We start from the raw sequence: 26,235 nt of genomic DNA on the forward strand, positions 1-26,235 counted from the left end.
CCGAAGATCAGTATCAGCCAGAGACAGAGCCTGAAACCGGTTCGTCAGACAAACTGGAGAGCCTTCCGTTCAGCCCTCTGGAATGTCTTTGGCCCCCTGCCACACCTCGAGACGACCTCCCACTCTACCACGGGTGAGGGGTCAGCCTCAATGTGGTCAGTGTCCCGGGCAGCCACAGCCATATTCCGATCGGAGGATGCGTGGGACGAGGTGGCCATCCCCGACAAACCCCCATCTGGACCCCCACAGTAATGCCCATTGGCAACAGCCTCAAGCTGTGTGACCGAAGCCAACACTGCCTGAAGCTGGGAGCGAAGGGATGCCAATTCAGCCTGCGTCCAAACACAGCAGTTGCAGTCCCACTAGGTAATAAATCTGTTGTCGACATTGCATCATAGCTTTGGGTGATGCACTACATAGTCACCCGTTCGCTAAGACAGGCAATACCAAAATGCTTGTTGTCAGCATGTTAAAAACAGAACACAATACTGAAGCTGCTCATTGCTGATGGACCTACACAATTGACCAAAAGTATTGGGTCCCTTGGTAGCTTTGAGAGTTGTCAAAAATAAGAGTATTAAGTAGATAGAAACAATTTATTACAGTTTTTAATGTTTATTAGTAACACTAAATCAATATTTCTGGGGCCACCTGTAGCCCTTATTACAGCAGAAACTATTTTTGGTAGAGACAACTCTAGCCTTTCACAATCTTCGTCACTTATGGCGCTACACTCAAGGCGCAGGCAGTCTTTTAGTTCTTCTTAATTGTGTGCCGCCTGCCTTGGCACTTCAGTATACTCTGTAAATTCTCTTTTTGGTTTAGGTAAGGTGATTGGGCAGACCAGTCCAGAAGCTCGATGATATTTTCCCGAAACAGATTTACACATGACCTTTTGTCCCACTTCTGCAGTGCTCCTGCAGCTTCAGATCACAACGTCCTTGCCCATCCGGCAATAGTCATAGGTCACACAAAAATCTGAAATGTGAATAAATATTGTAGACAATTCTTTCATGGGTTTTGAAATTAATACATTTTGTTTGTTCTGGGCCTATTAACATGTTATTCGGTCATGGCGAATTGCTCAGTAGTATATTGTACGAATCGGTAGGAACACTTCATAGTTCTCGAAATCTCCACCTGCGATTTCCCTTGCTCTTGCAAAAGCTTTATCTGCACTCGTTTTTCTAAACTAAATTCGTTTCCTTTCGGCACAGCGCAACAGTACCATTGATGTCACACACCAAATCAGGAAAAGAGCACTCGATTAGTGATACGTGTCCACAAGAAGCGAATGTAACAAACTGAATAGTACACAGAGAAACATCCAAATGACAAAGTTTATTATACCAGATGTTTTATTGATGACTCTGAGGTGGATCATTGTTTTCGGCCTTTTTTATGCTGGAAAACAACATTTTAACCAATGGTTTTCCTTACTGTAACTTATATTGCACACGTGCAAAATTTCTTGGGATCTCAACAGTGGCCGTGCGGTTCTAGGCGCTACAGTCTGGAACCGCGGGACCGCTACGGTCGCAGGTTCGAATCCTGCCTCGGGCATGTATGTGTGTGGTGTCCGTAGGTTAGTTAAGTTTAAGCAGTTCTAAGTTGTAGGGGACTGATGACCTCAGATGTTGAGTCCCATAGTGCTCAGAGCCATTTGAACCATTTTTTGGATCTCAATAATTTCGGCCAAGGGTATAGAAATCAAATGAAATAACAGAGCCTGTTGGGGTCACAGACTGATACAAATACTGCAGTTTACAGCATTTGGATCGCTGCATCCTCATTTTGACTATGTCATACGTGATCACCTCCGTATTCTCACCAATTATCGTCCTTCAAAATGTTACAGGAGCGACTGTGGAGAAAGACGCGATCTCCAACATCTGCTGAATGCGTAGGAGTGGATGCGAACAGGAACTTTGACTTCCATTGGATGGGTAAGTATTCACAAATATTCATTACATCTAGTGTTGATTTACTTTAACGTTTCTCTATCTGACTGACATTTCGTAATTAGCGCATCCGAAGGCGTTCCAGAAATTAATTTCTTATTGTGCTGTTTCTAATAAATCTTTAATAATACTTTGAAAATATTGTTTCTTAGATGTTATGAATGCTTTGTCACGTATATAACCCCAAACACAGAAGAAGAAGACAGCTAGAAACATCAAAGTTATGTTAGTAATGTGCAATGAAAATGCAGTTGGGAATAACAGGCATGCAAGGTTTTCCTCAGGAAAAGTGCCGGTGTGTGGAACTGGTGATGAATACCTGCATTCCATGTGTCTGCGGCGTTCTAATCTTATTTTTCCATCTTACGAGTAGCTATCTCGACTAAGTGCAGACAGGCGCAGAATTTCCACATACTCTGCGTCCTCTACTGACTCATGAAAGTACACTTCCCCTCATATCTCTCCTCGATCTTAAGGTTCCTAACTGAAAAACACAGCAGAAATATTAGTTCTTATCAGAACAAAATCGTTTCTGTCCCGTTCCATCATTCATTCAGTTTCTCCAACACCTTCTTGTAATATGATACCGACTGTGAAATCGTCTCGCTTATTGTGTCAGGGAACTGAATAACAGCTTAAGCTTCAAAAGTGTCTACCTTTGTCGCTGTACGCACTCGTTACTCCAATGGGCTCTTCACTGTTTCAAAGAGCTCTTAATTTCTTAAGTGCTGTAGTACACTGAGGTGACAAAAGTCATGGGACAGCGAGATGCACACATACACCTGGCGGTAGTGTCGCGTACATAAGGTATAAAAAAGGGCAGTGCATTGTCGAAGCCGTCATCTGTACTCAGGTGGTTGGTGTGAAAAGGTTTCCGGCATGTTTATGACCACACAACGGAAATTAATAGACTTTGAGCGCGGAATGATAGTTGGACCTAGGCGCATGAGACATTCCATTTCCGAAATCGTTGGGGAATTCAGTATTCAGAGATCAACAGCATCAAGTTTGTACCCAGAATACAAAATTTCAGGCATTACTTATCGGTACCGATGACCACAGCAGTTTGTTCCCTTAGGAATTCACACACACACACACACACACACACACACACACACACACACACACAAAAGCGCGCGCGCGCGCGCGCGCGCGCGCACGCACGCACGCATTACTTATCACCAAGAACAACGCAGTGGCCGACGACCTTCAATTAATGACCAACAGCAGTGGCGTTCGCATAGAGTTTACAGTGCTAGCAGACAAGCAACACCGCGTGAAATAATTGCAGAATTCAATGTGGAACGTACGACGAACGTATCGGTTACGACAGTGGTGCGACGCGTGATGTTAATGGACTATGGCAGCAGATCACCAACATAAGTACCTTTGGTAATAACAGCAATCACCTGCTGCATCTCCCCTGGGCTCGTGACCATATCGATTGGATCCTAGACTATCGGGAAACCTTCACCTGGTCAGATGAGTCCCGATTTCAGTTGGTTGGAGCTGAGGGTACGATTCGTGTGTAGCGCAGAGCCTACGAAACAATGGACCCAAGTTGTCAACATGGCACTGTGGAAGCCAGCGGTGTCTCTATAAAGGTATGGACTGTGTTTACATGGAATGGACTGGGTTCTCTCGACCAACTGAACTGATCATTGACTGGAAATGGCTATGTTCGGCTTTTATCTGCCGTCATTCATGAACTTAATGTTCCGAAACAACGATGGAATTTTTATGGATAACAGTTGCCATGTCACCGGGCTCCAATAGTTCTGTACAAATCGAGCGAATGATCTGGCCACCCATATCGCCCGACATGAATCGCATCCAACGTTTATGAACATAATATAGAGCTCAATTCGTGAGGAAAATCCTGCACTGGGAACGATTTCGCAGCTAAGAAGGGCTATAAGGGGACGTCTAGTGACTTGTTGAGTACATGCCACGTGTAGCTGCTGCACTACACCGGGAAAAAGGAGATTACACACAATATTAGGAGGTATCCCATGACTTCTGCTACCTCATTGTGTATGTAAGCATCTATGGCTCAGAAAACTATGCCAGAAAATACTACTTTTGTAAACCTATAAACACTTTTCGTGTCTGCCACTATCAGTATTATTGCCCACCTGGTTAGTCGTGTGGTCTAATGCACGGCTTTCTGGATAGGGAAGGAGCACCTGGTCCCCGGCACGAATCTGCCCGGCGGACTTGTGTTGAGGTCCGGTGAGCCGGCCAGTCTGTAGGTGGATTTTAGGTGGTTTTCCATCTGCCTCGGCGAATGCGGGCTGACGCCCCTTATTCCACCTCAGCTACACTATGTCGGCGATTGCTGCGCAGACAAGTTCTCCTCATACGCGTACACCACCATTACTCTACCACGCAAACATACACTCGTCTGGTGTGAGACGTTCCCTGGGGTGAGGGAGGGGGGGGGGGGCGGCGTGTCCACTGGGGACCGAACGCACAATAACCCTGAAATAGAGGTTCGGTGTGGGGCGGCGGAGGGGTAAAGTGTACTGTGGTAGTCGTCGTGGGGTTGTGGACCACTGCGGTTGCGGCGGGGACGTCATTCCTAAGCCCCCGGTCAACACACAATACAATACAATACAATCCGTATTATTAGTAGTAGTAGTGGCAGTGTAACTAGCAGCGTCCTCAGTAGTAGTACCAATGTTATTCTTAACGTTATTAGCCATTAGTCAGCACTATTTATTCACACTGTCTTTACATCCATTCAAATCTTTTCTTCAGTTTATCGATATTATTTTATTACTATTTATCACATTAAAACTGTGTACTCTACAGAACATGAGTTATTTCCCAACTTTTGTTGCAGATTGTAACTTTGATAGTGAGCTCCAGCAACCTAGTTTGGCTCGGTAGATGTTGGCAGAAGTCTGTATACTTCATGCCCATAAATTTAAGTAAAACAGGATCCTATTGTTGCTCAGTGATTCTTCGCCGTATGTGACGAAGGCAAGCAATTAAAATGTTTTTATCGTAATCCAATGCATGTCGAAAGCGGGCATTGTGATTGAAACTACAGGAAGCGCTGTAGATTTACACCATTTTGATAAAACACGTTTGATTGGCTCTGAGCACTATGGGACTTAACAGCTATGATCATCAGTCCCCTAGAACTTAGAACTACTTAAACCTAACTAACCTAAGGACATCACACAACACTCAGTCATCACGATCGTTTGATTATTCTATGAAAATCGAAAATAGTTCATTATTTATATAGTTAATTAAATTGGACTGGGCAATTGCTGTTGGAAATTACGATTACAGGTATGAAGAGCCGAAGCAAATAAATTTCTTAATTCAAAGGAAAGCTGAGGAACAACGCATTGGTGCAGAGCTGACTGAAATTTTACTTTTCTTATGATGGTACGGTAATTCAGCTATCACTTTGAACTAAAGGAATAAATTCTTTTAGCGACTTTTTAAACCAGTCATGCTGTCTGTCCTTCGTTCAATTACCTGCCTTGAATGGTTCAAATGGTTCTGAGCACTATGGGACTTAACATCTGACGTCATCAGTCCCCGAGAATTTGAACTACTTAAACATAAGGACATCACAAACATCCATGCCCTAGGCAGGATTCGAACCTGCGGCCGTAGCGGTCGCGCGGTTCCAGACTGAAGCGCCTAGAACCGCTCGGTCACTCTGGCCCGCCCTGCCTTGAATATCACACCTTTACCTAATTCTTTGTTCTGAGTGGCAAACTGAATATGGAAATTCACCCATTGCTTATTTATTTACTACAGTCAGAAGAATACACAGAGGATTCTATAAATTTACAATTTCAGGTAATAAAATGAAATAAATTTATAAACTGAAAAGATAAAGATATTGGTATACCTGCCTAATATCGTGTAGGGCCTCGCGAGCACGCAGAGGTGCAGCAACAGGACGTGATAGGGAATCGACCAATGTTTGAAGTAGTGCTGGAGGGAATTGAGACCATGAATTCTGCTGGGCTGTCCGTAAATCAGTAAGAGTACGAGGGGATTTAAATCTCTTTTGAACAGCACGCTGCAAATCATCCCAGATGTGCTCAATAATGTCCATGCCTGGGGAGTTTTGTGGCCAGTGTAAGTGTTTAAACTTAGAAGAGTATTCCTGGAGCCACTCTCTAGCAATTCTGGTCGTGTGGTGTGTCGCATGGTCCTACTTAAATTGGCCAAGTTCTTCTGAATGCACAATGGACATCAATGGATGCAGGTGACCAGACAGGATGCTTTCGTACGTGTCACCTGTCAGAGTTGTGTCTAGACGTATCAGGGGTTCCATATCACTACAATTGCACACGCCCCACATCATTACAGAGCCGCCACCAGCTTGAACAGCCCCCTGCTGACAGCAGGGTACATGGGTTCATGAGGTTATCTCCCTATCCGTACACGTCTATCCGCTCGATACAATTTGAAACGAGACTCGTCCAACCACGCAACATTTTTTCAGTCATCAACAGTCCAATGTCGGTGTCGACGGGCCCAGGTGAGGCGTAAAGCTTTGAGTTGTGCAGTCATCAAAGGAGCACGAGTGGGCCTTCGGCTCCGAAAGCCCATATCGATGATGTTTCGTTCAATGGTTCGCACGCTGACACTTGTTGATGGCCCAGCATTAAAATCTACAGCAATTTTCGGAAGGATTTGTGGGGCGGCGAGTAAGTTACTTCACTTGTTTAAAGTTTTCATGCCGTCTTTAATCACGTGAGCCCGGCAACTAATTTGGTGGTCAGCCAGAAAGCGAAGGGAAACATATTGATCTCAGTTTCCAGTCTGCACGACCACATTCCGGTCCAGCCCACTGAAAGAAAAGTGTCTGTTTCCCATTTCTTTGCGAAATCAGAACTATGACTTCAGTAAAAGTTTAAAGTTCCAATCAAGACTTAATTTAATTAAAATTTCTCACAAACAACACTTAAAATTGCGTCACGTTCAATTGAAAACAAGTCTTTCTAATCTAACAGGACCTGTAGCAGTTCAGGGGCGACCTCTACGGTAACTTCCTACCTGATTGATTTTCGCCCTGACTAACATCACTCAATGGAAAGTTCGCAGTATATGTTCAAAAATTAATGCTCGCCATAAAAGTGGAAATAAATTCACCACTTGCCACGCGGAATTGAATTCCACCCGGAAGGCACACTAACAGTTATTTTACCGAATACTAAACGATCCAGGACGGTGTACAGTCCTCGCGATTCACTATCTGTTTTCACTGCCAAATACGCGCTTGTCACGCGTCATCCGAGCCAGAGGGCGACCAGACGTTTAACTGGCGTGGACCTCACAGTGTCTGAGAGCTAAGTGAACCTTCCTACTGCTTCAGGGGCTGTATTTATAAGGTGCCGGTGCGGACTGCCCAGAAAACATCTGTTGTCTGTCTATTTGCATACGGCGGCAGTCTACAGACGACCGCTATCTCGGCCACTTAATCTTTAATAACATAGTTACCAATTACTTTAGAAACTTCTTAATTTTTACTGGTATGCAGATAAGCAGTTTGAAAGCACGTAGAAAGTTTCGGCTCGCTAGAATGAAAACTTTGCTTAATAGAATTTATTTAGTGGAACTAACGGTAGATTGTTACCTCTGAACCATACCTTTGCCAGGACTTATATTAGTTGCTATTTATGTTACAAGTCTTAAACTTGGTTTAGCTCTATTATTTGATCATCTGGTTTAACCAAAATCCTCTATCATTAAAATTTCAAGTACTTAATCTACAACACTTAGGTACATTTTCGTTACAAAATTAGTATTTATTTAATTACTCAATAACTATAAGAGGTAGATTAACGTGGACTCTCTGTTATTATTTTTGAAGTGTACTGAAGCATAAAACAAATTTTCAAGTTTCTAAGTCCATTATTTAGCGCCTCTGATTTTTCCGAAAAACGTGGATTCTGGCGTTAACTTTTGTTCTATGGTTTTGGAGACAGCATCACTTATTTATAATTCTAATTGCACCTTCTGAGCAAATTTTGGCTTCCTATCGTCATTATTTAGTGCCTTTGATTTTTCTCTTAAAACGGCATTTTTCCGTAAACTATTAAGTCTAGAACATCAAGACCTGGTATTTGGAACATTATTACACTAAACTATAATTTAACAAAGTTTTAAACATAAATTTTGATTTTTAATTCATACTAAATTGTGGTGCAATACTTGTGCGCTACATGCAGACGCGTTAAGGTGACGTGGCGCTACTAGCAGTGAACTGGGGTAAGTCCGGGCGGACTCGCTCGCCTCTCTGTATCTCACACATGATACAGCGCTTGGTTTGCTTCAGGTTGCAGTTTTGTGACACTGAACGATTCTCTTCGGTCGTCGTCGGTCCCGTTCTTGCAGGATCTTTTTCCAGGCACAGCGACGTCGGAGATTTGACGTTTTACCGGATTCCTGATATCACGGTGCACTCGTAAAGTGGTCCTACGGGAAAATCCCCACTTCATCAGTAACTTGGATGTGCTGGAATACGAATGCATATACCAGGTTTTTGGAGCTTTAGTGTAGATATTCATACATATAAAACTGAAATAACACAACCCTTGCCCAGAAACGAGAGGCAGCCACATCATTTTTTTCTATCTTGAACATCTCCTCTTCGTTGCAAGAAGCAGGGCAACATAAACATTGCGCAGATGTTCCATTGTCTGTTTACTCAAGATTCACATAGTGTTGTAAGTATACTAGTTTCATTAGGTTGTCCTTAGATTTTCCAACGCGCGTCCGTAGCTTCTTCAGTGATCTCCATGTAACCCAGTTCAAGTTGTGTGTGGCTTAAACCCTGCTTGGGTATGACTTACTTTAGCTGCCCGTATCTTTTCTCTGACTTTCTTGGCTGATGTATTCTGAGCAAATGTTGACTGCAGAAAGCTCATCTTAGATTTCAAGCTAGGTCTCGTTGGAGTATGTCCATGCTGTGGGTGTAACTCATTTGCTTCCTTTCGGAATTTGTGGGGGGAGGATTAGTGCCTGCCGCATCATACAGTTTATCAACAGGAGTTGGTTTCGGGCCTCCAGTAACTGACATTGCAGTGTCATTGAGGACTACGTCTATTTTTCTCGGGTGAGCGGATTTATACCACACTGGGCAGGCATGTTCACCAGTTGAGAGAGCGCCACAGCAGAAGTACTGGCCACCTGGGGTTGTCTCCCCAAGTTACTACCAACAAGTTTCCGGATTAGGTTTGGTTTCCACGCCGTGCCGTTAGTAAGTGATTGATCTGCATAAGGTAACTCAAAGGCATTTGGATGTAAAACAGTGCTGTACATTCTACGCTCCTGAGCCCCTTTAAAAATTTCCCCAAACATAGCGCACATTTTTCTTAACGTGCAACTCGCCTCTCACTTCTACAAGCTTCCCTAACAGTAACTAGCTCACATCCACTAGTCCATCACTGTAAGTCGCTCACACTCATCCGTTCCCACTTATGCTTTCTCACTCTCATTCGGCCCAACTCATTGTCATTTGTGTCTCTGTCACTATCCATTGTTTCACAGCCACAGTCCCCTATGTTCTGTCCTACAAATGCTGTCTCCTTTCACTGCCAGTGTCTCCCTCTGGCTTTCTCTTAGTGCTGCTGTCCATTCCTTCCCACTGCTGCTCTCTCTTCTCACTGTCAGTCTCTCTCTCTCCTCCTCGGTGTCATTCTCATAGACTCTGTCTCTCACTATCACTGGCTCTCACCCACTTGCACTTTCTTCTTCTCTTCATTCCTCTACCACCGCCGCTGTCGCCTTCACTCTTTTCCTAGTACTGCTCAGCCACTGTCAAATATGTTCTACCGGCACTGTCCCCCTTTCTCTCTCACGCATTTTCTCCATCGCTCTTTCTATACCTCAGTCACAGTCTGATGTCTTCCAGTATTTATTACTTTTCCTTCTGTTACAGCCTGCCAATGTCTCCTGCTCTCCCAACGTGAGAATCGCGAATACGTTCACATGCCAAACTTTTTGGGGACATTTTTAAAGACCATGAGGTACGTAAAATGACGCACCTGCTACACCACGTTTCAGTCAGCACCTTTCAGAACAGGAGTATATTAGCCTTTTTGTTAGCCGATAGGAGTATCTTTCCACTAGTTCTCTTCTTTTCCCTGCTACTGTAGGGTATATGGAAAGAACTTTATCAGTCAGTAAAATTTTGATACTTGTTTTGTATATAAAACTGCCTTTTCCTGTTGCTAGTTACTTTATTTATCCCACACGCGTTTCGCCTTCTCCTGTTATAAGGCATCATTAGTGGGATCTAAGCCTTAAAACAGGAGAAGGCGAAACGCGTGTGGGATAAATAAAGTAACTAGCAACAGGAAAAGGCAGTTTTATTTACAAAACAAGTATTTATATGCTTGCTGCTGAGGATGGCCACACAAACAAACTTGTTAAAATTTTGATAGTTCACTTACAAGAAACTGAAATAATGCAGAACTATTTTTACGTCTCAGACCGGATTTTACGTGCACAAAAATATTTCAAGTCCTTCAGTACTACAACATGGCGTTCCCGGAAGCTTTCTGATGCTAACAGATAACACTTCACAGCTTATTCTCTGTGTTACGTCACTCTATAAACTACATTTTCGCCCTAGACCACATTTTAGTGAGCTTTTTATGTGTACATGTAAGGTACCTCTGAATCTCTGTACCTCGGAAATGGATTAATATAACAAAAAATGTTCAAGGTTGGGGCCCGCTTTGTGGCTGAGCGGTTCTAGGCGCTTCAGTCCGGAACCGCGCTGCTACTACGGTCGCAGGTTTGGATCCTGCCTCGGGCATGGATGTGTGTGATGCCCTTACGTTAGTTAGGTTTAAGTAGTTCTAAGTCTAGGGGACTGATGACCTCAGTCCCATAGTGTTTAGAGCCATTTGAACCATTTGTTCAAGGTTGATATTAAAAATATATCGTCTAAATTCCAGCCATTTCCTGTGAATAGGCGGCCTGGAATCTGCGGCTCTGTATTGGTATCATAAAACCATGTTTTTCGAGTTTTATCAACAACCGGCCTTGAACTAAATGTATCTCCGCAAGCCCGTCAAGGTACACCAGAGACTACATACAATGCAAACAGAAGCAACTGATTTGCTCCATTTGCCCGAGATGGAAGTAATGTGTACTATTCAAACTTTATACCTGTACTGTAGGACAGTTACAGCAAGGTAATCCTTCTGTTCGGTACACAAGTGATCTCTATCCCAAGCGTTATCGGAAACATTTGCCCATGCATTTCTGTTACCAATAGAACCCGAGGGTTTGTGCCCCAGAAAATGCAGTTTTAATGCGCGGCGATTTAGACAGCGCATAATGCCACATGCTTAATATGTTTTTCGCTTTACATTTTCAAACACCCCGTGGTTAAGGTCGAAAAAATCGCTTTTCGGTTTTCATCATATTTCAATAGATTAAGGTTTTATTTAACTACTCCGAAAAGGATTTTGCTGAAAAAATTTTTTTCTAGCATTTAAAGAGCATTTTCCTACCACGTGTGTTTATGTGCCACGCCCACTTTTCTGTCATCCACTTTTCTGCATATATTTTAGATCTTTATATCCCCTACATTGCACGTTAGGGATATTTTTTTTCTCGAGTGTGTTGGCTATCCTTGGAATGCAAAGGTTGGTGTTATTTTGTTTCTGCTGTTTGTAAACAACACGCTTTCAAACATGCGGTTAATTTTGTTCAAGTGTGATTGCGAGTAGTTGTTATACTTACGTTTGCAGTGCTTGTTTACGTGTGTTATGTTGTATTTATTGAAAATGATGAAACGTAAAGGCATTTTCAAGAAACGACAATTTAGAGGAAACAAGTTTAGAAGGCTTTCTGTGCAATAGGTTATGACGCCTGGCAACGATGTTTCTAATTGTAATTCTTCAACAAGTGCATCATCAAAGAAGCTCTTAGCATTTCAAGAGAGTTACAGCGAATTTACTGTAAGTGACAAGGGGTGCAGTAACATTATTATAAATTTGAGAATATTATCAGATGTAATTTCTAAATTTGTACAATGTAGACAGTGTGGTGAGTCACAGAGTGTGAAAATTTGTGAGAGTGCAAATGGGGGAAAAGGCCTATCAATTGCTTTGGATTTAATTTGCACTAAACGCTCAGCTGTGATTTCATTTATGAGATCTTCAAAAGCAGATGCAAGTGGCCCTTATGAAATCAATACTTGATTAGTTTATCCCTTACGATCCATTGGCAAGGGCATGGCTGCAGGGAGAACATTTTGTTCAGTGATGAACTTACATCAACCACAAAATAAATTAGAAAAACTTATTGCAATATTAGAGAAAGCTGTATGTGAGGAAATGATGGATGTTCGGATATTTCAGTTGACCTTGATGAAAGTTGGTAGAAAAGAGGACATACTTCTCTGAATGGAGTAGTGACTGCCACGAGTGTAGACATCGGTAAAGCGTTAGGTGTGGAGATAAGTTTAAATATTGCAAAAGTTATAAACTCAGTGAAAATAAAGAACACAACTGTGTGGCTAATTTTAGAGGAACAAATGGTGGCATGTAAGTTCATGGAGTACAACAAATATTTCATCACTCCGTAGAAACAAGAGGCATAGGGTACACCAAATATTTGGGTGATGGTGACAGTAAGGCATACAACAATGTGGTGAACTCTAAGCCATATGGAGGTGCCATTATTAGCAAAACAGAATGTGTAGCCCATGTTCAAAAACGTTTGGGAACAAGGCTGAGAAAAGTAACTGTTGAGAGAGGAAAAAAATTAGAAGGTGGAAAATTGTTGACCGGACAAGGTTAGTTAACTAAAACTGAAATAGAAAACTTGCAGGTATACTATGTGCAGGTAATTAAGAGAAATAAAGAAAATCTTGAGGCAATGAAGAGAGATGTTTCGGCCATATTCTTCCATAAGTCCTCTACTGATGATAATCCATGTCATGGATTGTGTCCATCAGGAGAAAATTCGTGGTGCAAATAAAATAGGTCTCAGGCAACTGGAGAATCTTATTCTCACCAGCATTCTCTTCCTGCTGATGTTATTACAGCAATTAAACCAATTTCCAGAGACATGGCTCACCCTGACTTTCTAAGGAAATGTCTGCATGGGCAAACACAGAACCCAAATGAATGTTTCAACTGCATAATTTGGAACCACCTTCCTAGACTGTATTTGTACACTTGCGTGCAATGAAACTAGGAGTTCATGATGCTGTTATTACATTCAGTTGTGGTAATATTGGAAAGTGTTGGGTACTGAAAAAGCTGGGAATTAATGCTGCTGAAAATATGATCAGTGTGCTGCAAAATTGCGATAAAATGAGGATAGCCGATGCAGACATAGTCTGCATGTAATATGGCCAAGAAAGCAAGAAAAACATCCAGGAAGGTGAAAAAGAAGCTGAAAGATCTGCTAGAGGCCAAAGAAGGGCAATCATATACAGCAGGGAAGTTTTAATGAACTGTAAGTAACAAATTCAAAAAAAAAAATTTCTTTAAAGTCAGTTCCCCACAAACTAAAATTTTCAGTACATATGCCCCATTATACCAGAAACCATCATAAATAACTGAATGAAATTTTCAGAGACTCTGAATAACATAAAAGCCACCTCTGGTACTACATTCATTAATATTCCCCCATTAGGAAGTCCACAAAAAAGTATTTTCTGCAGAAAAACCTTAATACTTTTTGTTAATAAATTTTTAAAAAATTTCTTAAAAACTATAAAATGGATAAGTATATTTTAGTACAGTTGACTCTATTAGCATCATGTAACATACAGTAAAAATATTAAGGTCCTGCATCAAATAGTTTTTTAATAAATGGGTCAAATACTTGCCTAAATTAACATTGGTAGATAGGCAGGGTGTGGTCCGCTTAAACAAAGCCGCCGATCTTTACATGTCTTTGAAATCTTATCAGTCTGTGATAAGATGTTTGTGCAAATTTTTTTGGAACAGCATTTTATTATAGTCAACTGCATCATCTGCGATGTGACTGAGGTAACTAACAATATTGTTTTCTATATCACTAATAAACACGTGAACAGCAGTGCTGCCAACAAACCCCCTGATGTTACGTCCACATCCATCCACTCCTCTCCATCTAACAAGGAGGCGACACAAAAATAGCATTTTTGTAATTTTTTTATATTTACGTTAAAGTTCAGCACTCAAATATAAATCTACCTCAGCAATTGAAGACAGCCCTAAAAAATTCTCCAAATAATCGACTTTGAATTTTTCTGAATACTTTTACCTCTCTCAGACATAGCTTAAGTTTCCAGTGTGCTGCCTGTCTTTGTAGCAGAATTCTTGCTTGCCATGTGTGTGCCCTGGATTATGTTCCCCGTTGCTGTCGCGTTTTTCGCCAAAGGTGCATGTTCTGTGAGCGTTTCTGTGAGGCGTACAATGCACAAACATGAAAAAAGTCTGTAGCGCTCGGTAACGGCAATCATTGGGTCCCTGGTTCAAGTCTCTTTTTGGGCATTAGGTTTTTTGTTTTTTTTCCCTGTTCAGTTAGCACACTTAAATCATTTAAATACAAAATTCATAAAGTATATGCTTAGTAACACGTATCTATCGTTTTTATTAAGAACGCTACGCAATTAGAAATTAGAGAAGACAAGCACTTTTATTTAAAAGTGTTTTTCTTCTAATTGTTATTTCATATTGTATACAAAATTCCAGTTTTCATTGCAAATATAAAAGATTAATTAAAGATATGTTACAAAAAACTGTTAATAAAGACTTATAAATTTAATAAATATAATGAAAAGCTAGTTGCTACTTACCATATAGCGGATGTGCTGAGTTCCAGAATGGCACAACACAACGTCTCTCAGAGACTTTGTTTTCAGCCAACAAGGCCATTGTCAAAGACAGAATAAATACACACATGCACATACGCAAACACACACATGACTATAGTCTCTGACAGCTGAAGCCATAGTATGGCTCATGACTGTAGGTAGCTGGATAACTGTGGTTGGGCAGATGCATCACACTTGTAGTTGATGAGAGCTGGGGTTTGAGTGTGGCGCAGACCTCACAAAGCCACTGACCAAAGTTGTCGAGCGGGCAACTGGGTCCTCTGGGTCCTCTGGTCCAGTTGAACTGATCATTGACTGGAAACGTCTACATTCGACTACCTGTTGAGTATTTGCAGCTATCCATAGTCTTCATGTTGCCAAACAATAATTGAAGTGTTATAGATGTAGTGCCTGTAGTAGGGTGATGTTCATTTTATGCCAATTTGTTAGTGTGTGTAGCATGCATTCAGGAGGAAACTTGATTGATTTATGAACCCTCCCCCTCACCTTAACCTATGATTCTGCTTAGTGGTTTGTGACCCCTGAGGGTTCATTTATGAATTTCCATGGATAATCTGTCCTTCTATGAAACCATCACCCCTTTCGCTTCCTCCCCACCACATCCCTCAGAAAAATACCCAACCCTCTCCACTCCCCATTGCCCATACAAGCACAGTTATGATATCAAATTAATTGACTAATTAATTAAATCGATCAATTAATGGATCCATCCTCCTCTGTAAATCCCTCAGACCTCATCTCCCATTCCCCACTTTACCTCCCCCCTCTCATCAAATTTGTGGTGAAAGGCCTGACTATGTGCTGGTGTGAATGAATTTCATGATACGAAATTGAAGTCAATGTCAATTACATAGCAGAGGATATACTGTGTATTTGAAAAACTAAATAATCAACGGTTGAATCTCTTTATTTGGCGGAAAAAGATCATATTCAACAACTACATGTCCTAATTACATAATTACAGTACTGCAGATTCGAAGTCTTGACCTGTTGTAAAATTTTCATGGTGTGTGTTCACATTGACAGGCAGGGATAGACTGAGATAGTGCACAGTGCCACCACCAGAGGATGCTCCCACTCCACCCCTCTCCCTCACCGCCCCTCTCAGAAAATGTTGGTTGATGAAGACTCACTCTGAGCTGGAGTGGTAGGATCTCAAACCAATGTCAAAAATACAGGGCTATTACAAATGATTGAAGCGTTTTCATAAATTCACTGTAGCTCCATTCATTGACATATGGTCACGACACACTACAGATACGTAGAAAAACTCATAAAGTTTTGTTCGGCTGAAGCCCCACTTCAGGTTTCTGCCGCCAGAACGCTCGAGAGCGCAGTGAGACAAAATGGCGGCAGGAATCGAGAAAGGGTATCTCGTGCTTGAAATGCACTCGCATCAGTCAGTCATAACAGTGCAACGACACTTCAGGACGAAGTTCAACAAAGATCCACCAACTGCTAACTCCATTCGGCGATGGTATGCGCAGTTTAAAGCTTCTGGATGCCTCTGTAAGGGGAAATCAACGGGTCGACCTGCAGTGAGCGAAGAAACAGTTGAACGCGTGCGGGCAAGTTTCACACGTAGCCCGCGAAAGTCGACGAGTAAAGCAAGCAGGGAGCTAAACATACCACAGCCGACGGTTTGGAAAATCTTACGGAAAAGGCTAAAGCAGAAGCCTTACCGTTTACAATTGCTACAAGATCTGACACCCGATGACAAAGTCAAACGCTTTGAATTTTCGGCGCGGTTGTAACAGCTGATGGAAGAGGATGCGTTCAGTGCGAAACTTGTTTTCAGTGATGAAGCAACATTTTTTCTTAATGGTGAAGTGAACAGACACAATGCGCGAATCTGGGCGGCAGAGAATCCTCACACATTCGTGCAGCAAATTCGCAATTCACCAAAAGTTAACGTGTTTTGTGCAATATCACGGTTTAAAGTTTACGGCCCCTTTTTCTTCTGCGAAAAAAACGTTACAGGACACGTGTATCTGGACATGCTGGAAAACTGGCTCATGCCACAACTGGAGACCGACAGCGCCGACTTCATCTTTCAACAGGATGGTGCTCCACCGCACTTCCATCATGATGTTCGGCATTTCTTAAACAGGAGATTGGAAAACCGATGGATCGGTCGTGGTGGAGATCATGATCAGCAATTCATGTCATGGCCTCCACGCTCTCCCGACTTGACCCCATGCGATTTCTTGCTGTGGGGTTATTTGAAAGATTCAGTGTTTAAACCTCCTCTACCAAGAAACGTGCCAGAACTGCGAGCTCGCATCAACGATGTTTTCGAACTCATTGACGGGGACATGCTGCGCCGAGTGTGGGAGGAACTTGATTATCGGCTTGATGTCTGCCGAATCACTAAAGGGGCACATATCGAACATTTGTGAATGCCTAAAAAAACTTTTTGAGTTTTTGTATGTGTGTGCAAAGCATTGTGAAAATATCTCAAATAATAAAGTTATTGTAGAGTTGTGAAATCGCTTCAATCATTTGTAATAACCCTGTATATTGGTGCATATAATCTATTTAATCAGTTAGCAGAAGACAGGGCTCCCTCACTTAGATACAGCTCAATCTGCCTCCCCAGCCCACTTCCTATGACGTTATAACTGTAAGCACCGAGGAATGGAATGAAGTGCAGTATAGCAGCCACTGTTTGGGATGTCCCACGCATGTGTCTGCTGTCCAGGTGCAACCATGGAGGTCAAAATCCACGCAAAGTCCTAATTACAGAACACAGTACTAAAAGCCACGGAAAACGGACCACATATCGGCCTCCTTTGATCTTGGAATCCCAAACACTGCATTGGGTGGTGGCACCTCTTTTATACTGATACCTGAGAAATTGCTATCAAAACAAGTGCTCTCTCTCTCTGTCTCTCTCTCTCTCTCTCTCTCTCTCTCTTTCTCTCTCAAGCTCTCAAATGACCGCTTCCCGCCCAGTGAGCATTGTCATGTGCCACACTAACTCCTCTTGTCATAAACATAGCAGTGTATACCTGCTAAATCACCAGCGATGGATCTTTTGGAAGTATTCTTTCATTCTATCACATTGATTAATTAATTAAATTGATACCCTCTGTGAGGGGCAGTTTTTCCTTGCATCCGATTGGTGGATAGTAGGAGTGTTATTTTTGGCAGCATTCGAATCCACAAGCGCCTGGTTTCCAAAACCTTCTAGATTTTTGTTCCCTTGCCTCCTACTGGTATTACTAGCAGAGTTTGGTAGGAAGTACCAAAGCATTTCAAATTTCAGCTTAATCTCATGATATGTCCTTGGACTATCCACAGAGTGGTGGGACTGGTGTGTTTTCTGGCAGTACGACTATTGGAAACAATAAATTGACCTATCGTGAATTTTATATCTCGATGGAAGTGGTGGAGTATAAAATCATAGTTGGAATTTCAAATTTCGGCGTAAGTTTATAATCGTCATGATTATGGAATTACTGACCACTACAGGTCTGCTAAGTGTATTTCATAAAGCACTGTAGAATTCCTAAGTTTGTTCACTCACACCAGGGCTAAGAGGGAGGAAAGGCCCTACCACGTGGTAGGATTAGTAACAACAACAAATACCACTACGCGACAAAGTGCACTGCTATATACTGAGTAGCACTTTACCGTGATCCTAGTAGTTGTCTTGACTAGACGGCAGACACTCATACATACAGCCCAATCATCTTGCAGATGTCTGTACACAGCGTACCTGCCCCTTCTACGTCGCAGTTTTAGAATACGTGGCGAGAAGTGCCATAAAAACGATAAAATTACGAAAATTGATAGAAAATACGTATAAATTGAGAGAAACTGCGCCAAAATTCGGAGGAAATTGAGAGGAATGAGGGAGTACTTGCATGTCTCCTTCTGCGTGCAGGAAAATTCTTGTAAATGGGAACGAGTATGGGACAGCAAGAGGAATATGAGTTATACACTACTGACCATTAAAATTGCTACACCAAGAAGAAATGCAGAAGATAAACGAGTATTCATTAGACAAATATATTATACTAGAACTGACATTTGATTACATTTCACGCAATTTGGATGCACAGATCCTGAGAAATCAGTACCCAGAACAACCACCTCTGGCCGTAATAACGGCCTTGATACGCTTGTGCATTGAGTCAAACAGAGCTTGGATGGCGTGTACATGTACAGCTGCCCATCCAGCTTCAACACCATACCACAGTTCATCAAAAGTAGTGACTGGCGTATTGTGACGAGCCAGTTGCTCGGCCACCATTGACCAGACGTTTTCAATTGGTGAGAGGTCTGGAGAATGTGCTGGCCAGGGCAGCAGTCGAACATTTTCTGTATCCAGAAAGGCCCGTACAGGACCTGCAACATGCGGTCGTGCGTTATCCTTCTCAAATGTAGGGTTTCGCAGGGATCGAATGAAAGGTAGAGCCACGGGTCTTAACACATCTGAAATGTAACGTCCACTGTTCAAAGTGCCGTCAATGCGAACAAGAGGTGACCGAGACGTCTAACAAATGGCACCCCATACCATCACGCCGGGTGATACGCCAGTATGGCGATGATGAATACACGCTTATAATGTGCGTTCACCGCGATGTCGCCACACACGGGTGCGACCGTCATGATGCAGTATACAGAACCTGGATTCATCCGAAAAAATGATGTTTTGGCATTCGTGCACCCAGGTTTGTCGTTGAGTATACCATCGCAGGCGCTCCTGACTGCGATGTAGCGTCAAGGGTAACGCAGCCATGGTCTCCGAGCTGATAGTTCATGCTGCTGCAAACGTAGTCGAACTGTTCGTGCAGATGGTTGTTGTCTTGCGAACGTCCCCATCTGTTGACTCAGGGTTCGAGACGTGGTTGCACGATCCGTTACAGCCATGCAGATAAGATGCCTGTCATCTCGACTGCTAAGGATACGAGGCCGTCGGCGTTCCGTATTACCCTCCTGAACCCACCGATTCCATATTCTGCTAACAGTCACTGGATCTCGACCAAAGCGAGCAACAATGTCGCGATACGATAAACCGCAATCGCGATAGGCTACAATCCGACCTTTGTCATAGTCGGAAACGTGATGGTACGCATTTCTCCTCGTTACACAAAGCATCACAACATCGTTTCACCAGGCAAGCCGGTCAACTGTTGTTTGAGTATGAGAAATCGGTTGGAAACTTTCCTCGTGTTGAGGAATCGGTTGGAAATTTTCTTCATGTCAGCAAGTTGTAGGTGTCGCCACCGGTGCCAATCGTGTGTGAATGCTCTGAAAAGCTAATCATTTGCATATCACAGCATTTTCTTCCCGTCGGTTAAATTTCGCGTCTGTAGCACGTCGTCTTCGAGGTGCAGCAGTTTTAAAGACCAGTAGTGTAGTTGAGATGGGAGCACTGGCAACCAGGAAAACAGACATATTCGCGGAAAGCGATAAGGTGGCTGGAATAGAATGTTTAATATGGATGACCGCCAAATGTAGATTAATAAATTTATATACACCCGACCACATGCCCATATATGACCCCAAAGTTATCAGTAAACACCTTATAGATTTATATAAAGTTTCTATAGCTAAAGAGCGTTGTTTTTCCAGCTGGGGGCTACAATATACAACTGCTGAATGAATGCTGTGTTTTACACTGTGCAAGACTGTTTAGGGATTTTCAATCCTAACAAACCGTATTTACAATGTTCTTCTTCATTCTCTCTACCAGTCACTGCCATGTAGTGTCACCTAACAAATACCATAAAGAACAGTTGCTGCATGCTTTTTAGTAACATTCTGATATATGTCTATTGAGGTATTTGGAATACAGTCTCGTCGACTGCTGACTTTGATACATTCCTGGAAAAGAGAACCATCTGTCTCTAAATTGGTGTGGATCTGCGTCAAAGGATGATAGAAAGTAGATGGATTGATCACTTGAGAGGGGTTGTAACGAGGTGTGATTTAATGGTAGACTGATGCATTCTAGACATAGGGGGATGCCGCTGCAGATCATTTACCACACATTTAACTATGTTTTCCGTTGTTCTTTCAGCGTGTACAAGTTGTGATTGAGTCATGTACAATTTAGTGTAGTTTGGTTGACTTAAAGCCGTCATTAACAACATTAACAAGAAACCTCCTCACGTGAGTGTCAGCAAAGGACTTCAAATGCACGTGTGATGAATCATGTACGTAGATAGAAAATCCATTTCAACACCCTCCTCTAGATGAACGAAGATGTATGTGAAGTACTCCTTTTTTGTACCATATCTTGAACATAAACCACGTCCTCAGTTTCATAACTGCAGCGATCCTAAGTCAGTGATAGGTTTTCATGATGTACATACGCTTGGGAGATGCTGCGTGTGTGGAAGAGAGTCTGTTCTGCTCACGAAATTAGTGCAGAAAGGCGTTCACATACAAACACCACTGCTATGTGTTTGTCCTTATGTTCTATGATCATTTCTCTCTTCCCAGACACGGCAACAATTCTACAGAACTGACAGCACAAGTGATTTACGTAGAATGTCTAAAACTCCTTCCATCTACAGCTCCATAAAAATGTTTCTTCTTCTTCTTGATCGTCTGTTATATTACAACTCTCTCAAACGTATCAGGCTCGTACCTACTACACACCAATAAGAAGTGGTAAACTACTCGGCATGCAAGCATCCAGAGAGATCGTGTGTAATCGGACGGTTGATGTGAGGTTGGTATGAAACAGTCTTCACAGAAAGGCAGTAACAGTATTGGAATGAGAAACAGGTCTACATCGCTAGCGTCGGTCAGTACAAGTCAGGTGCTCTGCTCTTTGCAAAAGCAAAAATACGAAGTTTCTTGATTACATGGAACTAAACTCGTTCCGTTCCTCCAGGAGACGTCGGATGTAGTGGGTACAATAACCTTCTACCTCTGATCAGTTTCAAATTATGTCGGAGGCAGTGTTACAGGAAGAATTTGTAACAGACAGAGGAAGAGTTATGACGTGCGTAGAGACAGGCCATATAGAGTTTTGCTCAGGGTCTTTAGCCTACAGGTTCAACGAAGAGGTACCTTTTTATGATAAACAGGACTGTGTGCTATAGTTCTGAATTTCGTACTTTATCTTACGACTGCGAGAATACTTTGCGAGTCCATTCAAGGAGGGGGAGAATTTATAAAGTATTTCAGCTAAGGAACGTAGTTTTTGCACCTCCTTCCTGCTGATGGCTGTTTCCTACACTAAGAAAACAGTATTTTTATCATGTGATATGGGCTGTGTAACAGAGTTCATGGTACATCCACATGTATATGACCCCCATGAAGTAATGGAGGCGTTGGTTTAGCAATGAAACAGAAATTGAGGGCCATTCTGCAATGTCATCCTCTGTTAGCATCATGAGATCGACGCAGTGAGAGGTTTTGTTGACGTAATAACTCGTCGAGAGTGGTAGTTTGGACCTCAAGTAACTGACTAAAATGCGCTCAAATCACGGAAAACCCGAAAAAATTATGAACATTGATAGAAAATACGTAAAAATGATGAAAATTCGAAAAAAGTGGAGTGATGAAGGTAGTTACATTTCGCCTGAGTGTTCGAAAATCGTTCCATCCCTCCACTAATGGGACTGACAACTGATGGCACATACCATCTTTACTCTGTGGCTCCTGCAGAATACCCATTGTTCTACATGTAGTTATGCACTGTATATTATTAAAATGAAAGGCGCAGTCTCCAAAGGTTTGCCGGTCAGGATAAATATCACCTAGGACACTGAAACAGCGCTCACATATCTGGGCGCAATATGAACCACCAATGTGAGGAATCAATGCTCAGGTTCTCTCTGAAAAACAAAACACCCAGAGATCTGCTACCCCATCACTGTGGAAGATGAGATTAAATGTGGAGATCACCACCTTTGGACAGCTGTTGGAAATGCTCCACAATGCCGCAAACTCTTGCAGTTTTCATATCTTGCGGTGTCCTCCAGTTTCTGTCAACTCTGTCTCTGTCTCTGTCTCTGCCTTTTATTTCAATCTTCCTGTGTGTTGTGGGAGCAGAAGAGTTTACACCATGTGATTTCCAGCTTTCTGTAAGAGTGAATGGCTCAACAAGTGTTAATGTCAGCGTAACACAGACCTTGAGGTCATGGTGGAAAAACAAAATGTATGGCAGTGTACAAAGCTGTTGTCATACACTGCTTGGATGTGTTACATCTGAAGAACAATGTATTAAACTGCTTATGAAAGAACAACTCAGTGACTCTCTCTTGTGATTGTAGGATGTGGTCCTCCTGCAGTGCAGGTGATGAAGCTTTACACTGGTCTTGTAAGTGACTTCGATCACCGGCCATCTGCTCCAATGGATTAATACCTATATATTTAATAGTATCGCCATGTAGGGTCGATGTTAGGACGCATATGGTATTTGTTTCTGATATATCAGAAGAGATGGCCACAGTAATGTCATATTGAGTTCTCTGCTGGGTGATGTGAGGAAAGTTTTTATAATTCGTAGTTTTGTCTGTTAGATGGTACAAAAAATGATTAGGGAGAGAATGTTTTGGTGATAGTCATGAATGCATCCTGAGAGATGCAAATCTCCTTTGGACTGTAGTACCTGTATGTAGTTTGGAAATGCACCACCATTCAGTAGCAAAATCCTCATCCTTCTTCCAGTTCCTGTATGATGTGGAGTCTTCCTAATTTTCCTGATAAGAAACACCACCATAACTGCTCCTATTGTCTTTTCTGCTACCTGATGTTGCAGAAGAAAGCTTCATTTGGCGCTGGACTTACACACTGTACATGGTTGGCTGAGTTACGATAACATTTTCCTATTTGCACCGAGAGGTTAAGAAATGGTCCTTTCGCATTAACTCAGCTCAACCTGTTTCTCCACAGAATGCAGAAAGTGGTAGACATAACAGACCTCAGATCAGTTCAGATTGAAATAGGAACAATATCATGGATAAAGCTGCAGGGAGAGTGAGGTAGAGACTGAGGAACAGTTACAAGATGCAGAGAGACTCTCTACAACCATGCTAGAGTTCAGCTGTGCGGGGTTCTTAGCAGATAGGTTCAAAAAAGGTGACTCATTTCGGGGTATGACAGTGCCATGAATGTGATCCACCAGTGGATGTAATCATTAAAAGTCATAGCCATAGGACCCAGCGGAAGTGTGTGGTTGAATAGAAAGACTTGATTCCAAATCTCAGACAGAATTTCTGTCAGAAAGCGTAACACTATGGATCTGAAAAGCCAGTTTATTGGTTATAGGATTGTATACATTTCTTATGACTTCAATCTAGTGTTGCATTCTGAAGTGATTCCTCATGTAGCACACAATCTACTATATGTAGTCATTCCAAATCAGCCATCATCCTCCCTCATCTATAACCCTGTGGATGTATCACAGAATCTTTGTTATACTGTCTACATGGCATCAACTAGAACTTTTTACAAATACTGTTTGTTAGTGTGGGAAATATCTAGCAGCAGCACGACGGAGTTTCGAATATTGACTTAAGGTTTTAAACATGGCTGAAACGGCAACTGCTGAAAATCTTCACGGTAAATGATAACAGCAAAACAGTTGCAGGATAAAGATTTATTAAAATCCTTGACCACGGTTTCGGTATATCTAAATATACCTTCATCAGAAGCAAAATACACCTGAGCAAGAAGACACCTTCAGTAACAAAAACTTAGCACCGTAACTGAGAAATAAAAAACACGTGTAGCTTAAGTTACCGTAGAATTACCGAAGTATTACAAGCACAAAAGCTTTTAGTTACTTATTAAAATCACATCCTGCAGTAGAGATACATAAAACAATCGTGCCAAAGCCGTCGTCAGTAGTTAAAACATCATCTCCATTTATACAACATAATTATGAAGAGAAGTTAGATGCGAACACGGCATAGCATCAGAACTTCACCTGTGGACTAGCGTGAAGAGGGTGTGAAAGCCCTAGGGCAGACAGTTTCTCGGAGAGAGGGCACTTGTGGTATGCGTGAGACATTCGCGTGCATTAAAACCCATGGATACATGCTTATGGACATCAAAATTATTGAACGTTTTTCTAATTCATACCTTCTGTCTTAATAAATAAAACATATGAGAACCATTTAAAAAAACCTACGTACATTAGAAAGTATGAAACCAATTTACCTGCGTCCTAGTGCCAAGCAGATGAAGCTTGCGCTAGGTAACACATCAAACGAGAGAGGGCAACAATCTTGCGTAACTTAAAGACTAGAATACATACTAGCGAAAACAACAAAAATGTTATAGTAAAACAAAACCGTCTGTCGTCATGAATAAAACATAACAGAATTATTTAACCACACATACACATTGAAAGTCATGAACAGCAACCATCAAAAATACGTAAAATCTCAACAAGACAGGAAAGGCGCATCTCACCAACATCAACAGGCAAGAAAACTAACTTCTAGTCAGCCAGACTATATTAAATTAGAGCAAAGAGGGGTTTGAAACTATCCAAAAAATTTTGTTTCTAACCTGCACCTGTTCATTAAGAATAAAACCATCTTTTTGAAACAGATGCTTGAAAATCTCTAATTCCTCGAGCAGATCCAGTTTTTAACTCTTACTCACTTCGTGTAGCAATTCTACGTCATCCAGTTTACGTGGCGTATGCTGTAAGAGCCATAGATGTTCAGCAAACGTGGAATTATATACATTTTCCCCATTTGTACCTAGCATGTGTTCTTTATATCTTACTTTAACGGGTCTACCTGTCTGTCCAATGTAATAGTTTGGGCAGTCGTTAAAAGAAATTTTGTAAACTCCGGATTTAGTGCCAAGTTCTTCCCGTGCCCCAGTAGTATGAATCACTCTTTGCTTCAAGCTATTATTTACGGAAAAGGTAACTCTGTAACCGTATTGCTTCTGTAGAAGTCTCCTTATCTTATATGATACGTTCCCCAAAAATGGAATAGAAATAAAGTTATTACCCTCACTATTTTTCGCCCTGTTTTCTCCTAAGGTAGAAACATTTTACAGCTGTTTTTTTCCTAAAAATTTGGTCACATAACTTAGGGTCGTATCCATTGTTAGTAGCTATTGATTTTACTAAAGATATTTCTTTTTCTAAATATTCTTGTTCTAAAGGTGTGCTCAGAGCACGATGAACTGCAGAATGAAAGAAGGCAACTTTGTGAGCTTGAGGATGACAAGAATCTGCTGGGGTTGTATTATCAGAAAAAGTATTTTTACGAAAATCGTCGAAGCTAATCGCGTTGTCAAATAACTTAAGTTTAAAATCAAGAAATTGAGTTGTCTCTCATAGTTTTGCATCTCTTTTGTGAAATTCATTTTCTAGTGAAAACTGTTAAAAACATGTAACATTAGGTGCAGATCTTGGTCACTTCCTTGAATTGAGTATGCCATCAACATAATGAGCATAGAAAGTAATCAGATTTCCCAACACAGGATTATTTTTGAATATATTTTCTT

The 26,235-nt window shown here is 41.8% G+C and overlaps 1 protein-coding gene across 1 annotated transcript in view; it reads left to right on the forward strand.

Moving 5' to 3' along the window:
- Positions 1–26,235, forward strand: part of LOC124796140 (carboxypeptidase B-like) — a 164,664-nt gene that overhangs the window by 101,155 nt on the left and 37,274 nt on the right. Inside the window, exon 3 of the mRNA XM_047260232.1 lies at positions 1,859–1,946. Coding sequence (XP_047116188.1) covers positions 1,859–1,946 — 88 coding nt within the window. The remainder of the gene's footprint in view (positions 1–1,858; positions 1,947–26,235) is intronic.

The sequence above is a fragment of the Schistocerca piceifrons genome, chromosome 4 (assembly GCF_021461385.2).
Source record: "Schistocerca piceifrons isolate TAMUIC-IGC-003096 chromosome 4, iqSchPice1.1, whole genome shotgun sequence".
NCBI classification, from domain to species: domain Eukaryota; kingdom Metazoa; phylum Arthropoda; class Insecta; order Orthoptera; family Acrididae; genus Schistocerca; species Schistocerca piceifrons.